At 42.9% G+C, this 22,429-nt stretch overlaps 1 protein-coding gene across 3 annotated transcripts in view; it reads left to right on the top strand.

Annotated features, from left to right (window-relative positions):
• Positions 1-8,649: 8,649 nt before the first annotated feature.
• TXNRD3 (thioredoxin reductase 3) overlaps positions 8,650-22,429 on the top strand; it is a 36,585-nt gene continuing 22,805 nt past the window's right edge. The window contains exons 1-6 of one of the 3 annotated variants that reach the window (XM_059706759.1): positions 8,650-9,061; positions 13,635-13,695; positions 14,966-15,075; positions 17,637-17,741; positions 17,991-18,063; positions 21,224-21,343. In XM_059706759.1, the coding sequence (XP_059562742.1) occupies positions 8,903-9,061; positions 13,635-13,695; positions 14,966-15,075; positions 17,637-17,741; positions 17,991-18,063; positions 21,224-21,343 (628 nt within the window). In that variant the 5' untranslated portion in view covers positions 8,650-8,902. Of the gene's footprint in view, positions 9,062-9,985; positions 10,043-13,634; positions 13,696-14,965; positions 15,076-17,636; positions 17,742-17,990; positions 18,064-21,223; positions 21,344-22,429 lie in introns of those variants that run through there. The other 2 variants (XR_009454164.1, XM_059706760.1) reach the window with 2 other exon arrangements.

The following is a 22,429-nucleotide window of genomic DNA, read 5'->3' as shown; positions in this document are numbered from 1 at the left end:
TTGGACGCTGCTGGAAGCTCGACCAATCATATGGCGCGGGTCCGCGCCGTATTGTGGGAATTGTAGTCCTGTGGGCCTGTCCTGTCCTGTAACCCGGGTGTACGGGGAGGCGTGGGGCGTGGAAAACGCGTTGAAAGTGAAGCCACGGGTGCCTACGCGAGGAGAGCCTCCAATGGCACGGTAAGTGGACAATGCTCGCTTTGGAAAGGTCGCCCTTGAAGAAGAGCTGAGAGTGATGTTCTGAGGCCAGGAGACCACCGAGGGGCCTGAACTAAACTTGAGGAGGAATTTGTTACGGTTCTCGGCTTGGTTCATTCAGCAAACTGATATTGAACACCAGGCCAGCATTGACCCAGGCCCGGGGAACACAGTGACTAACAGACGGGTCCTGCCTTCCTGCTTTTTACATATAATGCTAGTAGAAGAAACAAATGAAAAGATAGACAAGCATGTAAATAAACTTGCTAACCACTGTAATAAATGCCACGAAAGAAATTAAAAGGAGTCCTCCTCCTTTAATTTGAGAGGCCAGAGCAACCTCTCTGAGGAAGAAGCATTTGAATTGAGACCTAAGGTCTAGTAGGGAGTTAGCCAGGAGAAGATGGGGAAAGAGCTTTGCTGGGGGCCAACTAGTGCAAAGGAAAGACCTTGCCACATTCAAGAAAGTAAGAGGGTCTCGCTGCATGAACGGAAAGTGAGAAGCAAGCAGAGGAGAGCCAGAGATAAGGAGGACAGACCAGGAGGGCCTTATGGTCCAAGGTCAGAGTTGTATTCTTAGGAGGGCAGTGAATGGTCGTAAGCATTTAGGAGACATTATCCAAGGAGCATACATACCATGCATTGAGCACAGTGTGTTTGCTTCTCACACAGGCCATATGTGTAAGGAAGGAACAGAATTGATTGCTATTCACAGCCACAGCAACCATGAATGAAGCCCCCTCTTGTTCATCTGAATTGCTGAATAGCTTTGATTTGCCAAAGTGGGCCTGGAGTTAAGTTTGGAATCTAGAACTAGGGACGACTGGATTGCTACATGGAATAGCAATGGTAATTTGGAGCTCCGTTTGGCAACCAGGAAAGAAAGGAGTGAGGAGGAGAGAATAAATGATAGAGGCCAGTGAGACACTCTGACATGAGAATAGCTTGGGTGAAGGAGACAGTGACCATTCCATATGTGCAGCTGGGGAGGATTTTTATGGACAAGGACATATGCTAGTTTTATTCAAAATACTTTGATTTGCAAATCTCCCTCCATCCCTTCTGCCCTCCATTTCTTTTCTATAAGCAGAGACTGAGTAGGGGATCCTGGACCAAGTACTTTATTGGGGGAGTGCCTCAGGAGAAAAAAAGTGAGGGAACAGAATAAGCTAAGTAAAGATGGAGTCAAAGCTAGAGACTGGCTTTAGCTTGATCCCACAGGGTGTTCAGGAGCACAAATTATGGCCTTAAATAGTCTCACTGTGAGGCAAGGGGATCAGCCTTATCTCCCATATGTCAGTCATTTGCAGCCCAGGACAATTCCCCCAGAGAGTTGCCAACATCCATACCAGTTAGGGTATGGCTTCACCAGCCAATAAAAATCATGGGTGACCACTTTTGGCACCCTCTACATGTTCCCCACATTTTCAAGGCCTTCTGAATACCCAAGCATCATCTATGACTGTGAAGGTACTATCATCTTAAAGCTAATTAATATTAATAAAGGAATGAGAGCAAAGGAGATGCCAGACATTACTAGCATGGTCATCTTGGCAGCTTTACCAGGAAGCTACAGCTTCACACTCCCAGGGAACCACTGGTCCATTCCCTGCAGATCACTGGGGGAAAAGATTGAATAAAGGGGGAGATAGGCACATGTGCAGTAAAGTCAGGGTGATGTAGGGAAGGTTCTTGTCTGTCAGTCTAGCCTGGGAAAAGGTCATTGGCTAGGAGTGTGGAGCCACTGCAAGCACATGAAATCTTAAAGAGTTAATTGATTAGTTTGGAGAAGCTGCTGGTTAAAAATTCCCAGACAAAGAGTTCCCTCACTCTTGTTCTTGCTTGCTCACACTTGATCTCTCTCGCTCGGTGACCGAATTTGCCTGTGTGCTCACTTATTCTCTCTCCATAGCCATGTGGCCTTCAGCAGCATGGTCCATGGCCATGCAGACCGCACACACAATGGAGTGCAAGTGGGAACAGAAGCTAAATTTGCCAGACACTGGACTGTACTATACTTTAATATGGACAAAAATTCTGGGCAGTGGCCTTATTCTGGCCCTACTGAAGACAAGATGGGACCTTGGAGGAGAACACCCTTAATTTTACAATAAAGCTTTCCACAAAACCCCACCCTCCCATAGGGACCTCAGGCAATTATTTTCCTCACAACACTCTAAGAACTCCACTTCTACTGATAACAAATGAGGGGTTGTGAAACTTGAAGGAAAAGATAGACTTCACTTCTGGGCCAGATGATAAAATTATTAACACACAGCTAATTCAGGAAAACAAGAATCAGAGCCATAAGTGGCCATGAGACTGTGTGCCCCACCACCACCACCATCTGCAAAATCCTGGGACAAAACTGGAATTCCACAAGACTTAGCATGGGGGTTGCAATGACAACGGCATAGCTAAGTCTCATGAAAACACAACAAATTCTGTGTTCCTATTTCACAGATAAGAAAACCAAGTTGCAAACAGGCGAAGATAATGTGACATACATGCAAACAAAGTAAGATTGAGGATTAAATAAAGGTAGTGGGATAGAAAGGATGGGAAAGGAAATTATTAATTTTTTAGCACCTTCTCTGTGTCAGGCTCTGTGACACAAGCACACATTGTTTTTCATGCAGTCAATTCATGACCAATTCATTTAGTCTTGGAAATCATCCTGAGAGAGTTATCACCCCATTCTAAAGTCCAGAAAACTGAGGCTTTGGGGAGATAAGTGTGGCAGGCCCACTAGTTGCTGGCCAATAACCATTTGCTCCTTTCATACAACAGAACCCTAATTTCCTTTGGTGAAACAAGGTACTTTGTTTAAAAATTGGCCTTTTAGGTTCCCACTGGCCAAACTTGGGACACTTTGAACATTAATAACACTTTGACAATGTGAGTTTATAACAATTACGTTTTTTTAATTCAATGGACCATGTAGAGAGGGAGAGAAAAAGAGAGAATAGAAAAAAAGGGAGAAAGTTCTTTACAAAAGAGTGCCAGCAAATCAATGTGAGATTTAAAAATTGCCATTTTGGAAGATGCAAAATGGCTGCAGTCTAAGGAAGTTTCGTCCACTTGCTCCCAGCACTGGACAAGTTCTGTGTTCCTATTTCACAGACAAGAAAACTGAGTTGCAAACAGGACTTGTAGCTAACCTAAAGAGTATTTGACTTGGAAAACCAGCTGAAAAATAGCTGATTTGAAATTCTCCTGCTGGGAGCTCCAAGAGGAGACAGGAGAAGATGGGGAGTGGGTGAGCGGAAGAAACAAAAATCTAAAACTAAAGAAAAAGAACGGATTCTAAAAGAAAGGAGACTCACAGATAAACATATTCAGAAAAGAGACATCCAGAAAAGATGAAAAATAGATGCATATCCGATCACAAAGAGCGGGGGAGAGAGATAGTTTGAGGGAGAGAGGAAGGAGGAAGAGGGAAGAGAGAAGAGGCCTTAAGGCAAAAGAAACCAGCATCAAATGAAAAGGGAATCTACTGGATGGGAGAACATTTTTGCTAATGATAAATCTGATAAGGGGTTAACTTCCAAAATATATAAAGAACTCATACAACTCAACAAAAGGTAGACAATTAAAAAATGGACAGAGGACCTGAACAGACACTTCTCCAAAGAGGACATACAGATAGCCAAGAGACATATGAAAAAAAAAATGTTCAAAATCACTAATCATCAGAGAGATGCAAATTAAAATGACAGTGGGGTATCATGTCACACCTGCCAGAATGGCTACAGAGAAACAAAAGACACAAAGCCTTTGCGTCAACAAAACCCATCAGAAATCAACAAAACCCATCAATAAATCAACAAGTGCTGGTGAGGATGTGGAAAAAAGGGAACACATGTACATTGCTGGTGGAATGCAGACTGGTGCAGCCACTATGGAAAACCGTGTGGAATTTCCTAAAAAAATTAAAAATGGAACTGCCTACATAGCTCTTCCTTGATCCTCCTTTCTCTTCCCCTTCCCAGCACCGCTCCCCATTGCTCCAAAATAGTAATTCCCGTATAGTTGATTTGGTAGCCCCCACTAGGGAATTAGTTGTTGGATCCTTGGAAGGCAAAGGTAGATTGAGGTATCTTCCTATTTGGGGGCAGTAGTGGAGGAGAAAGCCAGGAAGTGTGAAAATCCCTCCAAAGTGCCAAGGGTTGACCCAAGACAATAAGATCAGTTGACCGATCCAATATGCAAAAGTAGCCAAAAAGGGAAAACAGAGTGTGGGTGATGAATAAGCATGAATGTGGCAGGGAGGTAAGGAAGTTTTCCACAGGTGGTTCCTGTGGCTGCTGTTGAGTGTTCATGTCTGCCCTTGATGGGCCATTGGGGGACTGAGCGCGGATGGGTTTTGTTGACCCAAAGGTTTCTGTGGGATGGATGAAACTTCCAGCCCCAGCCATGCTGCTACAGGATGGTTCCTGGAATCCCCCTTGTTGAACTCCCAAATTTCCCCTTACTGCTTTTTATAAGAAACAGGCTTTGTGTCTTTTGTTTCTCTGTGACAGATAAATACAGAATAATCCCAATTTTATACACTTTGTAAATGGAGAAACTTAAGATCTTCCTACAAGCCCAGCCTTGATATCTTCGCACTTAGAATTTCAGTCTCGTGAGTGTTATAAACATCTTGTCTGCCAGACCTAAGCAATTCACATATTCCCTGGCTGGTTGAGCTTTCTTCCCTGAGTCTATAGATATTCTTCATCACAACTTGACAGAAGAGAGGTGCTTTGAGGTGTTTTAAACGTTTTCTGTCTACAGGTTTGTTGCCCATTACAATCATCTGTCAGATTCATAAAGCAGTAGTATGTACTCATTCCTGTTGGTTGATTTTATTTAGACACTAATTCTTGTAGCTGTTAAAAAAGGAAGAAAGGCAAAGGCGGAGAGGAAAACCCTTAGAAAATATTCACTCATCACAGTTAAAGGACAAGAAGCACACGTAATGTTGCAAGATAAATAAATATAGAAATAAAACCCATGAAGCTTCTAATAATCAACAATTATTATTCTCCCAAATTAGATACTGGAACTTGCAGAAACCAGTCGCATCTTGAATAACTATTACTCTACATCTTTTACCAAGAGACGACACTTCTATGGTTGAGGAATAAATACATTCTTGTAGGTGAAATGATTCCTGCAAGTGAACAGGAACCAAATCAGAGAGGCCAATGTGCTGGTTCCAGTTTTATGAGGCCAGTTCCTTGGAGAAAAGATACATAAGAACCTCTGAGATAGAATCCTGGGTGATTCCTCCCATCCCAGGAAAACTGACAGCTCTGTCACCTCCTGGTCACGTCCCTGAAACAGTCATTCCAATGAAATGGGATGGCTGTACTTAGATATTAAAAAAAATCATCAATTTTGTTCCCTCTTTTCCTCTGAACACTTTCTACAACCAGGGAGCATCACTGCAGCTCCTACATGCTGGAAGGACACACATGCATTCAAGGAGAGAGTCAGGGCCTAAGATAGAAGGAGGAGCTGAGACCGAAGAGATGACTGTGCAAATCACACCCCAGAGTCCCTTATCCCGCACCCTTGCCATGGTTGAGTTTCTGCTCTTTCATTTCATTCCTACTACAACCATGCGCTGGCACGCACTCCGCACTGATGACACAGTGGTGAACACTTAGGTGCTCCCTGCCCTTGCAGGGCTTCCAGTTTTCGGGGGAAGGTGCCAGACATTAATCAGAAAATCACACATGTAGCACTACAAACTGGTAAGTGTAAAGGCTCTGGGAAGTATAACAGTCTGGGCTGGTAGGAGCACATGTTCCCAAGCTGTCTGCAAAGGGAAAGGCCAACAGGCCCTGGACCTGGCTCTCGGAGGTCACGATGCCTCCTTGCCCAGACCTCCAGGAAGAGGGGCCACCCAATGCTGGTGGCCTCTGTTTGTGGGCTGTGGAAGCGGTCCCAAACTACCTCCAGGAGGCATCCTTCTCCTTGCCTCCCAGCCCCCTCTCACTTGCCTCCCTCCAGTGTCTCCCCCTGCACACCACCCTCTGATTACTTCCATTCTGCATCCCCCTTGGCCACTCACTAAGACGTGGGATCCAGCAAGTCAGAGCTTTTCTGTGAAATGGGGATAATCACAGTAGCTCAGAGAGATCAGAGGCCTCCTGTGAGGTTTCAGTGAGTCAGCATCTCCAAAGCAGACAGCGCAGCTTTTATCCTCCCCTCCGTAGAACAATGCCTTTAGCCCTTTCTGCTCTTCACAACTATCAATATGCCTTCCTTCCCAGGATGGGGCTCTCAGTAGTTGGCCCAGGACATTCCTTAGATAAGGGTGCCTCTCTACTTCCTTTTTATCAGTGTATCCACACCAAGCTGTCCTGGCCTGGCTTTTACAGTTCATTGCCATGTGCTTGTATGTGTTACCTCAGTGGATCCAGGTCAGGCTTCCCATATAGTTTAATTGGAAAATAAGGCCTGGAGTGTCGGAGTCACTGAGTCGGCAGATGCTCTGTCGGTGCAGCCTCTCAGTGGGCAAGAGACATCCAGGTGTGCGGGGCTTCAGGCAACCAGGACACACCTGCGTGGGAGGCCGCAACTGCCTGACTCAACCAGCAGAACGCAGTCTGTCCCCACTGCTCCTCCGCAAGTGGGTTTGGGCTCTGAGGCGTGCTTGGAACACACTGAATTCACACCAGAAACCTTTATCAGTGCCAGGCCTGGGCCCTGCTGTGGGAGAGGCAGAGAGGCAACTGGGGCCTTGTGGCAGAGGAAGAACCCCGCCACCTTAGCTCTAGGGGATCCCAGGGAACTGGGAAGACAGTGCTGGAGAGTCTGCATGTGAAAGCCCACTGCACTGAGTGCTGGAGTCTGAACACAAGAGCTCAGCCAGTCCACCCAGATAGTGCAACACTTTCTGCTTTAGTCTCCCACTTGCTCCAGTTGACAGAGATTCTGCACCTCAGGCTTGGAATCTTGCTGCCCAAATTATTCAAGAACCCCAAGGGCTATGCAGAGACAGTGGCACCCACTTGAGATTGACAGCTGTTTGAATGATGGTCATGATACGTGAAAAATAATATTTTTACTAGATTTTGGGGTGATTATTATAGTTAGTGTTATCTTTTCTACTTTTATGTGTTGCTTGAATTTTTATGCAGAAAAGTAGTGAGCATATTTTATTTTTGCTAAATTAATATTTATTTTAAAAAACAATGAAGAGATAAATGAATTAAATGTACACTTAAGGAATAGGAAAAAGTGAAAAATGAACTCTAGGAAAAAGCAAAGGCAAAAGTAGTTCCTCATTATATGGACCTCTTTATAGGTTTCTTGCTGGAGGGGGAGCATCCTTAGCTGAGAAAGCAGAAAAGGCAGTAATGGGTTTAACAAGGACTCAGGGGGATCAGATCAGGAGATGACATCCTTAGAAGGACCAGGCCAGGCCATTCCTGCTGGTCCTGTGGTTGAGCCCTTCTCTGTAGTGGAATTTCATTAATTCATTGCAGAGCAGGGGGCTGTAAATCACCATGACCAAGATGAACTCTGAGATCCTCCACCCACCCATCCACCCAAATAATGGATACAGGATTCCTGTCTGGCACAGATGATTTGGGGGTCCGTGTCTTAGAGAAGCCTCCAGAATTCTATGTATTGGGTAGGGACTTAGAGATAGCAATCTAGGAAACTAATTTTGTGATAGGGAGCATAGTATTTTTATTTAGTTTGTGGGAAATACACTTTAAAAAATATCATTATTCACAATTTTACGTAAGATTCAGACATCCTCGTTGAAGACTATTTTTAAGGCTGGTGGAGATTACAAGGCATGGAAAGTCCTCCACAGAGGGCACCCGTGGGCGGATGCAAAGGACATCCATGGGCAGCCTTGGGATGATGACAGGGATAATGAGGGTATACGGAGCACCCACCTATTTTTTACATTTTTAATATTTTTATTGATTTTAAAAAATTTGATTTGAGAGAGAGAAGGGAGAGGGGAAGAGAGGGACACACACACACACACACACACACACACACACACACACACGGATGGGAGATCGAGCCTACAGGACTGGGCCCAACCTACAAGGCAGGTGCGTGCCTTTCCTTGGGAATCGAACCGGGGTACCCTGTAAGGGTAACCTCTACTCAGAGCCCCACGGGCCATAGCCCCACCCACTTTCCTAGTGTAGGTGATGCCCGCAGATTGGCCTAATTCGCATGCGCGCATGCGCGCATGCGCGGGGGCGGGGCGGCGCGGGGGCGGGGCGGCGCGGGGGCGGGGCGGCGCGGCGCGGGGGCGGGGCGGCGCGGGGGCGGGGCGGCGCGGGGGCGGGGCGGCGCGGGGGCGGGGCGGCGCGGGGGCGGGGCGGCGCGGGGGCGGGGCGGCGCGGGGGCGGGGCGGCGCGGGGGCGGGGCGGCGCGGGGGCGGGGCGGCGCGGGGGCGGGGCGGCGCGGGGGCGGGGCGAGCGGCAGTGTCTGGGATTTGCGGCAGGTGTGGGGGGTGGGTGGCGTTTGTGGTTCCTCCTTCCAACCTCTGGCTGGGCGCTGCCGCCCGCCGATCGGTCTTTCCGAGCAGGCCTGGCCTGGCCGGGCCAGGAGCGACACCGAGGCTCTGGCGCATCCGCCTCCACCACCGCCGCCGTCGCGGGCGCCGAAGTCGGCGGGGCCGGTTAAGGTGGGCGCCGTCCCCAACCGCCGCCTGGGCGGCGTCCACAGCGAGCCCATGGCGACGCTGCCGGGGCGCCGGGCTCGCCTGTCATCCCCCGGGACCAGCCGCTTGTCCTCCGAGGCCCGTGAAGAACTACGGCGCCGTCTCCAGGGCCTCATCGAAGACAACCGAGTGATGATCTTCAGCAAGAGCTACTGTCCGCATAGCACGCGGGTAGGCGGGGCGGGGCGGGCCTGTCCTTCCTCTTGCGCCCTCGGGCCTCAGGACTCAGGCGGAGCGTTGCCTGTTCCGCCCTCGGATGCACACCCGCGAGGCCCCACGACTTCTCGGAGGGCCGGGGCTTGGGACCCGCTTTCTGGGGTGTTACCCGAAGCCAGGACGGGGACCTTCTGCTCGGCCCCTTTGGCTCCGGGGGAGAGGCGATCGCGGACTTGTTCTGGGACTGTGGCCTGTGTGGTTAACGCTCGTCCTCTCCCTCCTGGTTGTTAGTCTGATGTTGGCTTATTTATCAAGTGTTTATTCGAAAGAATAAAAGATGTATCAGAAACCTTTTGGCCTGATCAGAGTAGTGCAAGGAATGCCAGGACTTGGGAGGAGTAGACTAGAGCTGGAGTCAGACCCATCTAACTCACCGCGTGACCTTGAGCCGGTTGCGGAGCTCCGCGGGGACGGGTGTGAGGATGGTAGGAGGTGATGGGTAATTTCAGCAGATTTCACACTACCTTACCTTCGGGGGCTAACTGGGAATCCAGCATTTTTATAGGCAAAATTGTTCTGGGTTTTAAAATAACTCTCTTAGAAATGAACCTTTGGAAGGTAAACCCATCGAATGTTAGGGACTTTTAATATTTTCAACTATGCTTCACATTATCAGAAAGTTGAAATGGAATGTGCAGAAGCACAAATTATTGGGTAGGTTGGTGAAATTTTACGCTGTCTCTTCACATTTGTTTTCAAGTTTACATTGCCTTATATGTTGTTTCATAAAGTATGCATATCATGAAATACAGCTTAAAGAATAAAGAAACAGACTAGTACTCGGGAAGCCTCCTTGGATGTCTCTCCCTGATTACATTCTCCTCTCCCCTCAGAGTGAACCACTCTCCAAAATTTCTTGCTTTTCTTTGCAGTTTCACCAAACTCACATATAATCCTGAAAATGTTTTGTTCCTTTGGCCTGTTTTGGTACTGTATGTAAGTAGAATCATACATATGTATTCCTTTGCTGTTTTTTCTCTCACCAGTTAAGTTTTACAGATTGGTGCATGTTAGTTTCTGTAGCTGCGGTTTGTTAATTTTCATTATTGTAACACTCCCTAGGATAAATCATACCTCAGTTTATTGATTATGCCATTGCTACTTTTTTGCTATTAAAAGCAATATGCCTATTCTTGTACATATCTCCCAGTGCATATGTAAGACTTACTTTACAGTAGATATCTTGAAGCTGAATTGCTGAACCATAGAGGATGCATGACTTCTACCTTAACTGGGTGTAGCCAAACTGTGTTTCCAAGTGGTTATACCAATTTATTCTCCCACTGGCACTGGGTAACAGTTCTCCTTTGCTTCATGTCCTTGACAAAAGTTGATATATTTAATTATTGCCATTCTGGCAATTATGAAATGCTATTTCACTGTGGCTTTAATTATACATTTCCGGATGAAGTTGAACATCTTTTCATGTGTTTCTGGGCCATTTGAGTTTCCTCTTCTATGAAACTTACAGTCCTTTTGCTTTTTTCTCTATCAGGTGGTTTTGTCTTTGTACTGATTTGTAGGTGTTCTTTATATGCTTTGGATATAATCCTTTGATTATATGCATTGGAAAACCTCCCAGATTTGTTTTTTCCTCTTACACTCTTTATGAGATCTTTTGGTTAACTGAAGTTTGCAAGTTTAATGTAGTTGCATCTATCACCTTTTTCCTTTTATGGTTTGTGGGTTATGTGTCTTATTTAAGAAATCAGTTTCTGCTGCTTTCTCATTTTTCTGGTATGCACACTATGTGTATGTTAATGTGCTTAATGGTGTCCCATGTTTCTCTGAGACTGTTTTTATTCATTCTTTTTTCTCTGCCTGTTCAGGTTGCATAATCTCTATTGATCTGTCCTCAAGTTTACTAATTCTCCTGCCAATTTGAATCAACTGTCGAGATATTCCAATCACCTTTTCATGTTATTTTTGTAATTTTTAACTTTATAATGTTCCTTTGGTGGTTTTTTCATCATTTCTATCTGTATATTGATATTTTCTGTTGGATTAGGCATTATCATTATACTTCCCTCCATCTCTTGAAATGGTGTTCTCCAATTCTTTGAACATAGTTACAGTGGCTACTTTGACTATTTGGTGTGACATCTGGGCCTCTCACAGATAGTTTCTCTTGCCTGATTTTTTTCATGTGAAGGGGTCCACTTACCTGTTTCTTAGTATGACTGAAAATTTTTTGTTGAAATCTGGACATTTTAGGTAATACAGTGTAGCAAGTTTAGGTACTGGACCCCTCTTTCTCTGTAGCTCCTTTGTTTGCTTGTTTATTTCCTTATTGTGAGTTGGCTGGTTTGATTTAGGGATGTTTATTTCCATCCAGAGATGAAGCCTTTGTTGTCACTCCTCAGAGAGTACAGCCTTGAGTATGTACAGTCACCCTGGGATGACAGGGATTTTAGCAGCGCTCTTGTCTGTGTTATATTTTTTCTCTCTCTACTGGTATCAGACCCAGATATTATGCAGCATTAATTTCAGGCTGGTTGTGCTATTATTTCTTACAATGTCCTGGAAGGTAAATTGTTCCACACTCTTTTTTTTTTTTAATATATTTTATTGATTTTTTACAGAGGAAGGGAGAGAGATAGAGAGTTAGAAACATCGATGGGAGAGAAACATCAATCAGCCACCTCCTGCACATCTCCCACTGGGGATGTGCCCGCAACCCAGGTACATGCCCTTGACCGGAATCGAACCTGGGATCCTTCAGTCCGCAGGCCGACGCTCTATCCACTGAGCCAAACCGGTTTCGGCCACACTCTTATCTAATTAAATCTAGGCCCCTTTGCAGAGATAGTTTTCATGACAAGTTTAAGACTATTCTTATCCTAGAAATACTATTATTCTTAGCTCTCTCTTTCTCTGTTTCTTTCTTTTTTTTTTCTTTATTATTTTTTTCATTCTGGTAAACTAACTGTCTTACAGATTAGCTTATTGTTCTCCTGGAACTACCAGCCTCCTCTTCATTGCTTATCATTAAAATTCCCGTTATTTTCAAGACCACATTTGGACTTGAACTTCCACACAATTTAAAATAAAGAAATTTCCTTTGGGTAGAGCTTCTGAACTCTCTGATCTTATGGTTTACCTCTTTCTCTGAGCAAAACCTCTGAGACCTTGCTCCCAGCCTGGAACTTCACCTTACAAGTGGGCTGAGGCCAGGGTGATCAGGTCCTTGGTATTTTCAGCCTGAGTGTGGCTGGGTGAAGGAAGGGGGCCCCCATGTTTTGGCCACACTCGTCAGGAATGTAGCCTTTGCCACTCAGAGCTGTGGGGAGACTGGGAAATGCTGGTGGTCCACCCCTTTTGATGACTAGATATCAGGGACTTTGCTACTCACTTGAAGTGGAGCTGCTATCAAGCTGACCCAGGACAGAGGAGGAAGGGTGTGGATTAAGGCTTAAGTGCCTCAGACTCTCCCTGTTTATGTTGGCGTCTAGTAGATTTTCTTGAATACGTGTTTCTTCATTTGTTGTGTGCCCTGAGGTCAATTTCCAGAGACTTTCAATGGTTATTTTTAAAATAATTTCACCAGTTGTGGATGTTTTATTAGGGAGTGAATCTGCCAGGCTCCTTGTCTCCATCCTGGAATCAGAACCTCTCTGGGCTTTAGAGGACCTTGAAGGGTTTAAGGAATGGTGAAAAGTAGACTTTAGACCAGGGGTGGGCAAACTTTGATCCAGGACCCGATTCCATAAGCTGCTAGGTGATGCCTGTGCTGCTGGTCCTCTGTCTCCTGTTTACATAGCAAGGCCCTAGGATTTCTTCTTGTTCAGGCAGCTGGTGAATAGTGGCAGTGTGAATTGTCAATTTATTTGTCTGTTTCCTCTCCTGGAGGCAGGGATTGTGTCTTATTCATTGTTATAGCTTGACTACATAGTAAGTATTTGATGGATGAATTTTTGTTGACTGCTTTAATGACTATAGAAAGGAAACACAAAAAGAGGAAAATGTATGTAGGAAGTGATGAGTGTTATTTGGGGCATATTGCATGTGAGGTGCCTGGGGACATTCAGGTGAAGAAATATTGTTTGCCAGCCTTGAGTTCCGAAAAGGGATTTGGGCAAAAGTTGAAAGTTGAGGTTTCAAATGGTAAAATAAGGGAAGAGATGGGCTGAGATTATTCTGGGAAGATGTATAGAGGAAGGGAATAAAAAAAAATAAACTGCCCTGGCTGAGTGGCACAGTTGGCTGGAGCATCATCCCACACACCAAAGGTGGAGGGTTCAATTCCCAATCAGGGAACGTACCTAGGGTGTGGGTTCAATCCCTTGTTGGGGCACATATGGGAGGCAGTTGATCAATGTTTCTCACAGATGTTTCTCTCTTTCTTCCCTTTCCTCTCTCTCTAAAATATATCAATAAAAACATATTCTCAGGTGAGGATTAAAAACAACAAACAACCAGAGTCTAGAGCTCATATTTCTGAAGAACATTTATTTTGGACATCTTCATTACTGTGTCCATATTTCATAACTCTGTTAACTCTGAGAGTAAAAGCAAATTTTTGTTACAGGTTAAAGAACTCTTTTCTTCTTTGGGAGTTGAATATAATATCTTGGAACTTGATCAAGTTGGTAAGTGGAATGGTTAGTACTTACTGTTGTTTCGGTAAATGTCAACAAGATTGACTTCTTTGCATTTGCTTTGTTCAATTCAGTTTACTCTTGTCTCTTTGGGTTACATGAACTGTTTTTATCTACATTCAACCATGTAGAAAATGAACCTCTCTATATAGGACAGATAATTTGGTGTAGTTTTTTCATTTATATACTAGAGGCCCAATGCATGAAATTCGTGCAAGAGTAGGCCTTCCTTCCCTCGGTTGCCGGCACCAGCTTCCCTCTGGCACCCGAGACCCAGGCTTCCCTCCGGCACCCAGGACCTGGGCTTCCCTCCGGCTGCTGGCATCCGGGACCTGGGACCCGGGCTTCCCTCATAGCCCCGGCTTCGTCCAGAAGGTCGTCTGGTCTAATTAACATATTATGCTTTTATTATTATAGATTTTTGGTATTTGAGGGGAGGAGAAAGATATATAAGCTGCTAACCTTGAAGCACTTCAGGCATTTCAGATGTATCTGGTAACTTTCTAGCAAAATAGATTAAGCTGTAATAAATGAAAAGAATCTGCTCCTATTTCCTGATTGAAGTACCTATGAGGGAGAACGCATTAATCTTTTAGCTTTCACTTTTGAATTCTTGTCAGACATGCATTAATTATCTAATATTAATTGAGCACTTTACATATGCATGTGTTTTGTATAGGTGGGAGACAGAGTGGTGAACACAAAAAAAATTGATGTCTGCCTTCATGGGACTTCACCAACTCCTTTTAAACAGGCACCTTAATTAGTGAAATGTTCTTAAGTCTGTGAGACTTTTCTAAAGAGCATACCCAATAGTTTTAGGTAGTTGTGGCCTGGTTTTATTTTTAGGGATAGAGGACAGATTTTGGACTATGATCATAAAGATTTTTCAAATATAAATGTAGGAAATATTTTCGAAGTTATTACTGTTGATATTTGCTATTTGCTACTTAAAGAGGATTTTATCTTGATATTAGCTGTTTAGAGGATTCTTTTCTTAACCAAGAAATTATATATCAGAATCTAACTTAGAAGGGTTTATTTTCAAAGGAATCAGTTACTTCATCTGTATTCTTAAAGGTGTCTCTTGAAAACCTGGATGTTTCCCCCTTTTGAGTCATTATTTCATAAAGTAATATAATACGCTGACCTTGTATGGATGTGTATGTGGGAGCATTTAAGTATTGTAAGACTTCATTTTGACTCACAAAGGTTTGGAACCCTTTCAGTGTTTTTATATATTTAATTTTTTATTCTTTAGATGATGGGGCCAATGTTCAAGAAGTGCTGTCAGAGATCACTAATCAGAAAACGGTGCCCAATATTTTTGTGAATAAAGTACATATAGGTGGATGTGACCGAACTTTCCAGGTAATAATGGTATTATGTGTTTTTGAATGCTGTTTGTTCAAATTTTGTTTTTAAAAATATTTAAAAGGGGATAAAATGATTTTTAGGAGTCTATTAGTCTTTTGGAAGTTGTAAGATGAAAAGTATATAGGATGCTTATCAGATAACTTTGTTTATTACTTTGACAGAAATTAGCTTTCCTACCAACTTAGATTTCAGAAACTAAGAAAGAGAAGGCTTTGAGTAAGGTTGTCAGACAACCAGGTGGACCACCTTGGAGACCTTGGTCTCTTCTTCCTGATTTGGGGAAAAACAAGGTCTGTTCTTCTTTAAGGTTTATTAAAATGAGGTCAATGCTAACGTTCTTGGCTAGGGTAAGTAGAACTTCTGTCAAGGCTGCTAACCCTGGGAGCTTTGCAAAGGTCCATGCCTAGAATGCAGAAATAAACAGGAATCATTTAGTTAAACAGTAGTAGATAAAAACTGATGTTTATTAAATAAGGTTCTTATTTTATAACTAGTTATTTACTTTTATTAAAATTCTGCTCTCTTATATTCTTTATGTATGTATGCAAATGATAGTAACAGTGATTGATTACTTATAGCTGAAATTTTTTAAAAATATACTTTGATTAATTTTTAGAGAGGGAGAAGGGAGAGAGAGAGATAGAAACATTACTAAGAGAGAAATATTGATCGTCTGCCTCCTGCAACGCCCCCTACTGGGGATCAAGCCTGCAACCTGGGCATGTGCCCTGACTGGGAATCGAGCCAATGACCTACCTCTTGGTGTATGGGTTGATGTTCAACTGCTGAGCCACACTGTGCTATATCTGAAATTATAATTAAAATTATATTTTTCTTAGGGGAAAAAGATGATCTACATTGTATCTTACTCTTATGATTAGTATTGTTAATCTAGTAACAGTCTGTTGTATTAGTCCTAGAAACTATAACTCAATTCACATGGTGGTAAGTACTGTAATCATAGACCCTAAACACCTTCAGGAATGCTGGTCCTGCCAATCCTAATGTAGAAAATGATGACAGAGGATGAGGCCTAGGAGACAGATTTCTCTCATGGCACCTAAAAGTAAGGAGGCCAAAGGAGTTCTTTTTAGAATGTGCTGGAAGCCTCTATTGGCATCCATCCTTCAGTGGGCCACATTACGTCCATTGAGTCCTGTAGTTTCATAGCACTTCTGTTGTGCTTCCCAGGATGAGCTGGTTCTAGCATGGTATTTCTAAAGCCCACATAATAGGATTGAGCAACTAACTTCATATAAAGAAAACTATGGCTAAATCATATTTGATCCTCTAACCTCATTTAAGCTACTTCTGATCACAAGAAGGGCCAAATGAACAAGAGAATATAGTGAAGAGCCAGGCTCATGATCATTGTTGAAAGAAAAAACAAAATGTATATTTTATATAGGAAATTTATCAATAAGCTGCAAATTTTAGATCAATTTATGAGAAACCATGAGAAATTTGAAGTCTGTGTCCTACTGAGGATGCATAATAATTTTTTAAAAAAATATATTTTATTGATTTTTTACAGAGAGGAAGGGAGAGGGATAGAGAGTTAGAAACATCAATGAGAAAGAAACATCGATCAGCTGCCTCCTGTACACTCCCTACTGGGGATGTGCCCGCAACCAAGGTACACGTCCTTGACCGGAATCGAACCTGGGACCCTTGAGTCCACAGGCCGACGCTCTATGCACTGAGCCAAACTAGTCAGGGCAAGAATTTTTTTCAAAAGGAATCCTAGCACAGGTGAACAAAATGTAGAGGAGAGTGGTATTTGGCTATTTTATTGTGCTTGGGTATAATATTTTAATACGTTAAGCACCCAGCCTGTTTTGTCTTCCGGAGGGAAAGTATAGCGTCAGTCACCGGTGACTGGGCGCTTAACGTGTTAATGATTAGGCCAAAGAAAAGGACCTCATATAACAGATAGAAAGCCATGACCTCTGGGTCATTTGACACATGCCTACCTATCAGGAGATAACAAACATGTACTTTGGCATATACTGTAGCTAGTTGGACTTTATTTGAATACCATTCAGATAAATTTAAATTCCAGTTTACACGAATTGTAGATTGTTCTAATCCTATATAATAAAAGGGTAATATGCAAATTGACTGTAACAGGGGACGACTGGTCACTATGATGTTCACTGACCACCAGGGGGTAGACACTCAATGCAGGAGCTTCCCCCTGGTGGTCAGTGCACTTCCACAGGGGGAGCACCACTCAGCCAGAAGCCAGCCTCCATGGCAGGGCTAAGCCGTTAGTTGGACATCCCCCGAGGGCTCCCAGGTTACCAGAGGAATGTCTGACTGCTAGCTTAAGCCCAATCCCCCGGGGAGTGGACCTAAGCCATCAGTCGGACATCCCCTGAGGGGTCCCGGACTGTGAGAGGACGCAGGCCAGGCTACAGGACCTCCTTGAGTGTATGAATTTTCATGCACCGGGCCTCTAGTATTTTTATAAGAGAAATCCATGCTGATTAAACATAGGGTAAAAAGAAACAGTTTTAAAACAAGTCATACCATATTCTCTCATTAAACCATAGGCACATCAGAGTGGTTTATTACAGAAGCTTCTTCAAAAAGAGTCAACATATGATTATGACCTCATTGTCATTGGCGGTGGTTCTGGTGGCCTTGCATGTGCTCAGGTATGAAAAAAGTAAAACTTGAAGATAATTTCCCTGCTGATTGTCATTAGACTTTTCTTCTGCTACGTAAAAAAAAAAAAAAAAAAAAAAAGCCAATTTTAATGTTACAGTCCAAGCTTTTATTGTAATAGCTGGTTTAATAAAGAGAAAAGACTATGTTATGACACAAACACAGCCTTTTTATTTAGGGAATAGAAAAATTGGGGGGAGGAAAATGACAAGATCTTTATATGTCACTGTTTTCCCTAGGAAGCTGCCATTTTGGGAAAGAAAGTAATGGTGCTAGATTTTGTGGTCCCGTCACCTCAGGGTACATCCTGGGGTAAGCTGTTTTTCTTTGTTGTTCTTTGCTCTTTACATACATTTTTGCTTTGTTTAATCTCATTTAATCGTCACAACAATCTCAGGAGGTATGACTAGCCTGTTCCATAGGTGAGGAAACTGGGTCTTAATGAGGTAAAGTAATTGTCCTAAGACCATCACATCGTTAACAAGTGCTTAGGGAAGATTTAAAAAAAAAAAAATTCCTTGACCTAGTATTCCAACACTTTTGCCATAATAATTTTTACACGCATGCATTTAATACTTTCACATAGTTGTGATTGCAGTATAAACTGTGTCATGCTTACTTAAGTTTGCTGTAACATTTTTTTGTGTTTCTGCATTGATTTAATAACTGACTTTCATGGCGGTATGATGGTCAGTTGAATAGTGTGTGTGTGATTGTTCCAAGTCAGTTTGAAGTGCACAGTGAGCTTAAGGCCTTTGACTTTGCTGTAGACGAGAGTGCTTACCTTTCCACATTCTTTCCACTATAAAATAGAACACATCAATTTTGTGCTGGATATTTTCTGTTTATGCTTTAATTCCATTCTTTATGCTCTCTACCCTGTTTTATATCCCAGAAGGCTGATGAATTGGTATCTTGCCCTCTGGCTTCTGGTTGGGCTTGGCCATTTGGGGAAATGGGAGGAGTACAGAAGGAGGGAGGAGGAGGGAGTGGGAGGTCTTCATTTTCTTGGTTCCCTCCCTTGGTTGCTGCAAGCTGGCTCCATCCCCTACGGAAAGCCACAGCCCCTCTTTGGTCTGTGGCACCTACTCGGTGTGCTTAGTCCCTCATGTAGGGTTGGTGATGAGCCCACTGTTAGTAGTTGTTACTATTGTTCTATCCCTCCTTGCTTTTCTTGCCCATACCCCAGTAATAATTTCTCTATAAACTTAATTACCCAGCTTGAAGTTGTCATCTATTTGCTGCCAGAGCCCTGACAAAATATGAAAATTATTTTTAAAAATTCAACCTTACTAAAAAAATTATAGCCTAGAATTTTATATTAGTAAAGCTAATTTGCATTGCAGTGGACCTACTATTGTCTCAGAGGAGTCAGAGTTACAAAGAGAAAAGTCTGGAATCTGGGGTTCTGGCCACTGGTTTAGTATATACCAGGTGTACTGGTTAATAATGCGGATTTTTTTTCAATAGATAGAATTACACATATGTTGATATGTATGCTCTTTTGTTGTATTGACAATAAGCTTCAAAACTTCATATGTCAACCTTGACCAGTTTGGCTCAGTGGATAGAGCGTCGGCCTGCGGACTGAAGGGTCCCAGGTTTGATTCTGATCAAGGGCATATACCTTGGTTGCCGGCATATCCCCAGTAGGGAGTGTGCAGGAGGCAGCTGATTGATGTTTCTCTCTCATTGATGTTTCTAATTCTCTATCCTTCTCCCTTCCTCTCTGTAAAAAATCAATAAAATATATTTTTAAAAAATTTAACAAAAACTTCATATGTCAAATTTTCTGAAGGTGTTAACATTATAGATAATTTTATGCTTAAAAATGTTGAATTTCATGCCAAAAAAAGAGCATTTGTGGGAAGTTTTAATTCATTATTTTGAAGAAAAGTGCTGCTGAAAATTATCGTATACTTCCGGAAGCTTATGGTGAATGTGTTCCATCTCAAGATACTTGTGAACGCTGGTTTAAACACTTTAAAAGTGATGATTTTGATGTGAAAGACAAAGAACGTCCAGGTCAACCGAAAAAGTTTGAAGACCAACAATTACAAGCATTATTGGATGAAGATGCATGTCAAACTCAAAAACAACTTGCAGAAAGATTAAACGTTGCTCAGCAAACAATTTCTGATCATTTACAAGCAATGGGAAAGATTTTAAAGGAAGGAAAATGGGTGCCACATCAACTGAACGAAAGACAAATGGAAAACCGAAAAGTCATCATTAAAATGTTGCTTCAATGGCATTAAAGAAAGTTTTTTTTGCATTGAATTGTGACTGACAATGAAAAGTGGATTTATTTTGAGAATCCCAAGCGCACAAAATCATGGGTTGATCCAGGTCAACCATCAACATCGACTGCAAGGCCAAATCGCTTCGGAAAGAAGACAATGCTCTGCGTTTGGTGGGATCAGGAAGGTGTGGTGTATTATGAGTTTCTAAAACCAGGTGAAACCGTTAATATTGATCGCTGCTGACAACAAATAATCAATTTGAACCATGCTTTGATCATGAAATGACCAGAATGTGCCAGAAGATACGGCAAAGTAATTTTGCTTCATGATAATGCACTATCATACACTTCAAAACCAGTTAAAGACCCGTTAAAAGATCTTGCCTGGGAAGTATTAACCCACCTACTGTATTCACCAGACCTTGCTCCTTCAGATTACCACTTGTTCCAATTGATGTCACACGCACTTTCTGAGCAGCACTTCAAAACGTACGAAGAAATGGAAAATTGGGTCTCTGAATGGTTTGCCTCAAAACAAGAAAAGTTCTGTTGGGATAATAACCACAAAATACCAGAAAGATGGGGAAAATGTGTAGCTAGTGATGGACATTACTATAAATAAAGCACTTTTGATGTTTCTCTTGAAATTATTGTGTTTTCTTTGATTACAAAATCTGCATTATTAACCGGTACACCTGGTAATTAATACAGTTCTGATTCCTTCGTAGGTTAGACTCAAATGAAAGTTTTGGACAGCATCTCCAGAAAACTGTTAAAATGCACATCCACATTTTTGCTCATCCTTGGGCCTCCTTCACAGACCTGTGCTTAAAAAGTCTGGGTAATCATTTGCATGTTATTGTGGAGTATGATGTTGACCCCCAAACATTCAAATTTGTCATCTCCATATTTTAATTTAAAAAATACATATATTTTTATTGATTTCAGAGAGGAAGGGAGAGGGAGAGAAAAGTAGAAACATCAATGATGAGAATCATTGATTGGCTGCTTCCTGCACACCCTACAGTGGGGATCGAGCTCACAACCCAGGCATGTGGCCTCTCCGGGAATTGTACTATGACCTCCTGGTTCATAGGTCAATGCTCAACCACTGAACCACACTGGGCAGGCCATTTCCATATTTTAATAACACTGACTCCGCACATGTGTAAAACTACATACACACACACACCCAAAAACAAACATTAAAATTATTATTTTCTTTTTCAGGTCTTGGTGGTACTTGTGTAAATGTAGGTTGTATTCCTAAGAAACTGATGCATCAAGCTGCCCTTTTGGGGCAGGCATTAAAAGACTCAAGGAAATTTGGCTGGGAGTATAATCAACAAGGTGGGTACTGGTATAAAAAATGTAGATTGAGAGAAAAGAAAGAATGAGTTTCTTAGAGAAAGACTTGCTATTTGTATGTCTATAGCTAGTTAAAAAATTTGTTTAATTAACATTCATTAGGAGCCTCCTGTGGTCCTGCTCATGATTGCATAGGTTTGAGGTGGGTCCTAGAATCTGTATATTTTAACATGATTCCCAGGGGTCCTGATGTGCAGCCATGTGTGGGAACCTCTAATATAGAATGTCTTTTACAACAATAACCAGAAACAAGGATATGAAGTGTGAATTTAACTGACAAGGTCCTTGGGATAAATGATACTTTAAGGGTTGGAAAAATAGCTTTTCCAACTATTGGGGAAGTGAGGCAGTTATCTTAGGATATGAGGGTATGTGCCACTGCTGGGTCGTAACCTCCTGGGGTCATGGGGTGGGAGTTGGGTAATGTAGTAACGGAATGACTCTCTGGATTGCAAAATCTTAGTTGACTTTATTATAAACATTTACATTGGCCAAGCCTTTCTGTACTGTGACCTCTTCCTCTTGCCTACACTGTAATGTCCCATGTTCCTGATGATTAGTGGTGGAGCCTTTCTTGAGAGTGCTAGAGGCGGTGAGTCTCCAAATGTGACCAGAGGTGAACCCTTAGTTGGTTGGGTTTGTCTTCATGGGTCTCATCTAGTTTGATGGGAGCCACCGGCTGGCTTCTGTGTCTTATAAATATGGTGGTGCATGGAGACGGTGTCTCCTTTGGGAACCAGCAGCAGCAGATAAGGTGAATGCCTGGAAATAAACTCCACCTAAAAGGTACAGGGTTGATGAGAAATCTGATTCCATCAACTCCCATCCCAACTTCAAAAGGAAGTGCGTGTACATTTTAATAAAAATGCTATGCAATGGTGAGTACTAACCACATTTATCACAAAGAAATATAGGATATGCACTATCATAAAACTACCACTGGGTGAACCAGATGGGATTAGCCTGGGCCTGTCTGGGGAGGCGAATATGCAGTGCTCACTGACCTGAGACCTGCTTCCCTTCACATGCAGAAGGCCACGTGCAACAAGCCAACCATGTGAAAATGTC

Source organism: Myotis daubentonii, chromosome 8, assembly GCF_963259705.1.
Source record: "Myotis daubentonii chromosome 8, mMyoDau2.1, whole genome shotgun sequence".
NCBI classification, from domain to species: domain Eukaryota; kingdom Metazoa; phylum Chordata; class Mammalia; order Chiroptera; family Vespertilionidae; genus Myotis; species Myotis daubentonii.
This window is presented reverse-complemented; position numbering and strand designations above follow the sequence as displayed.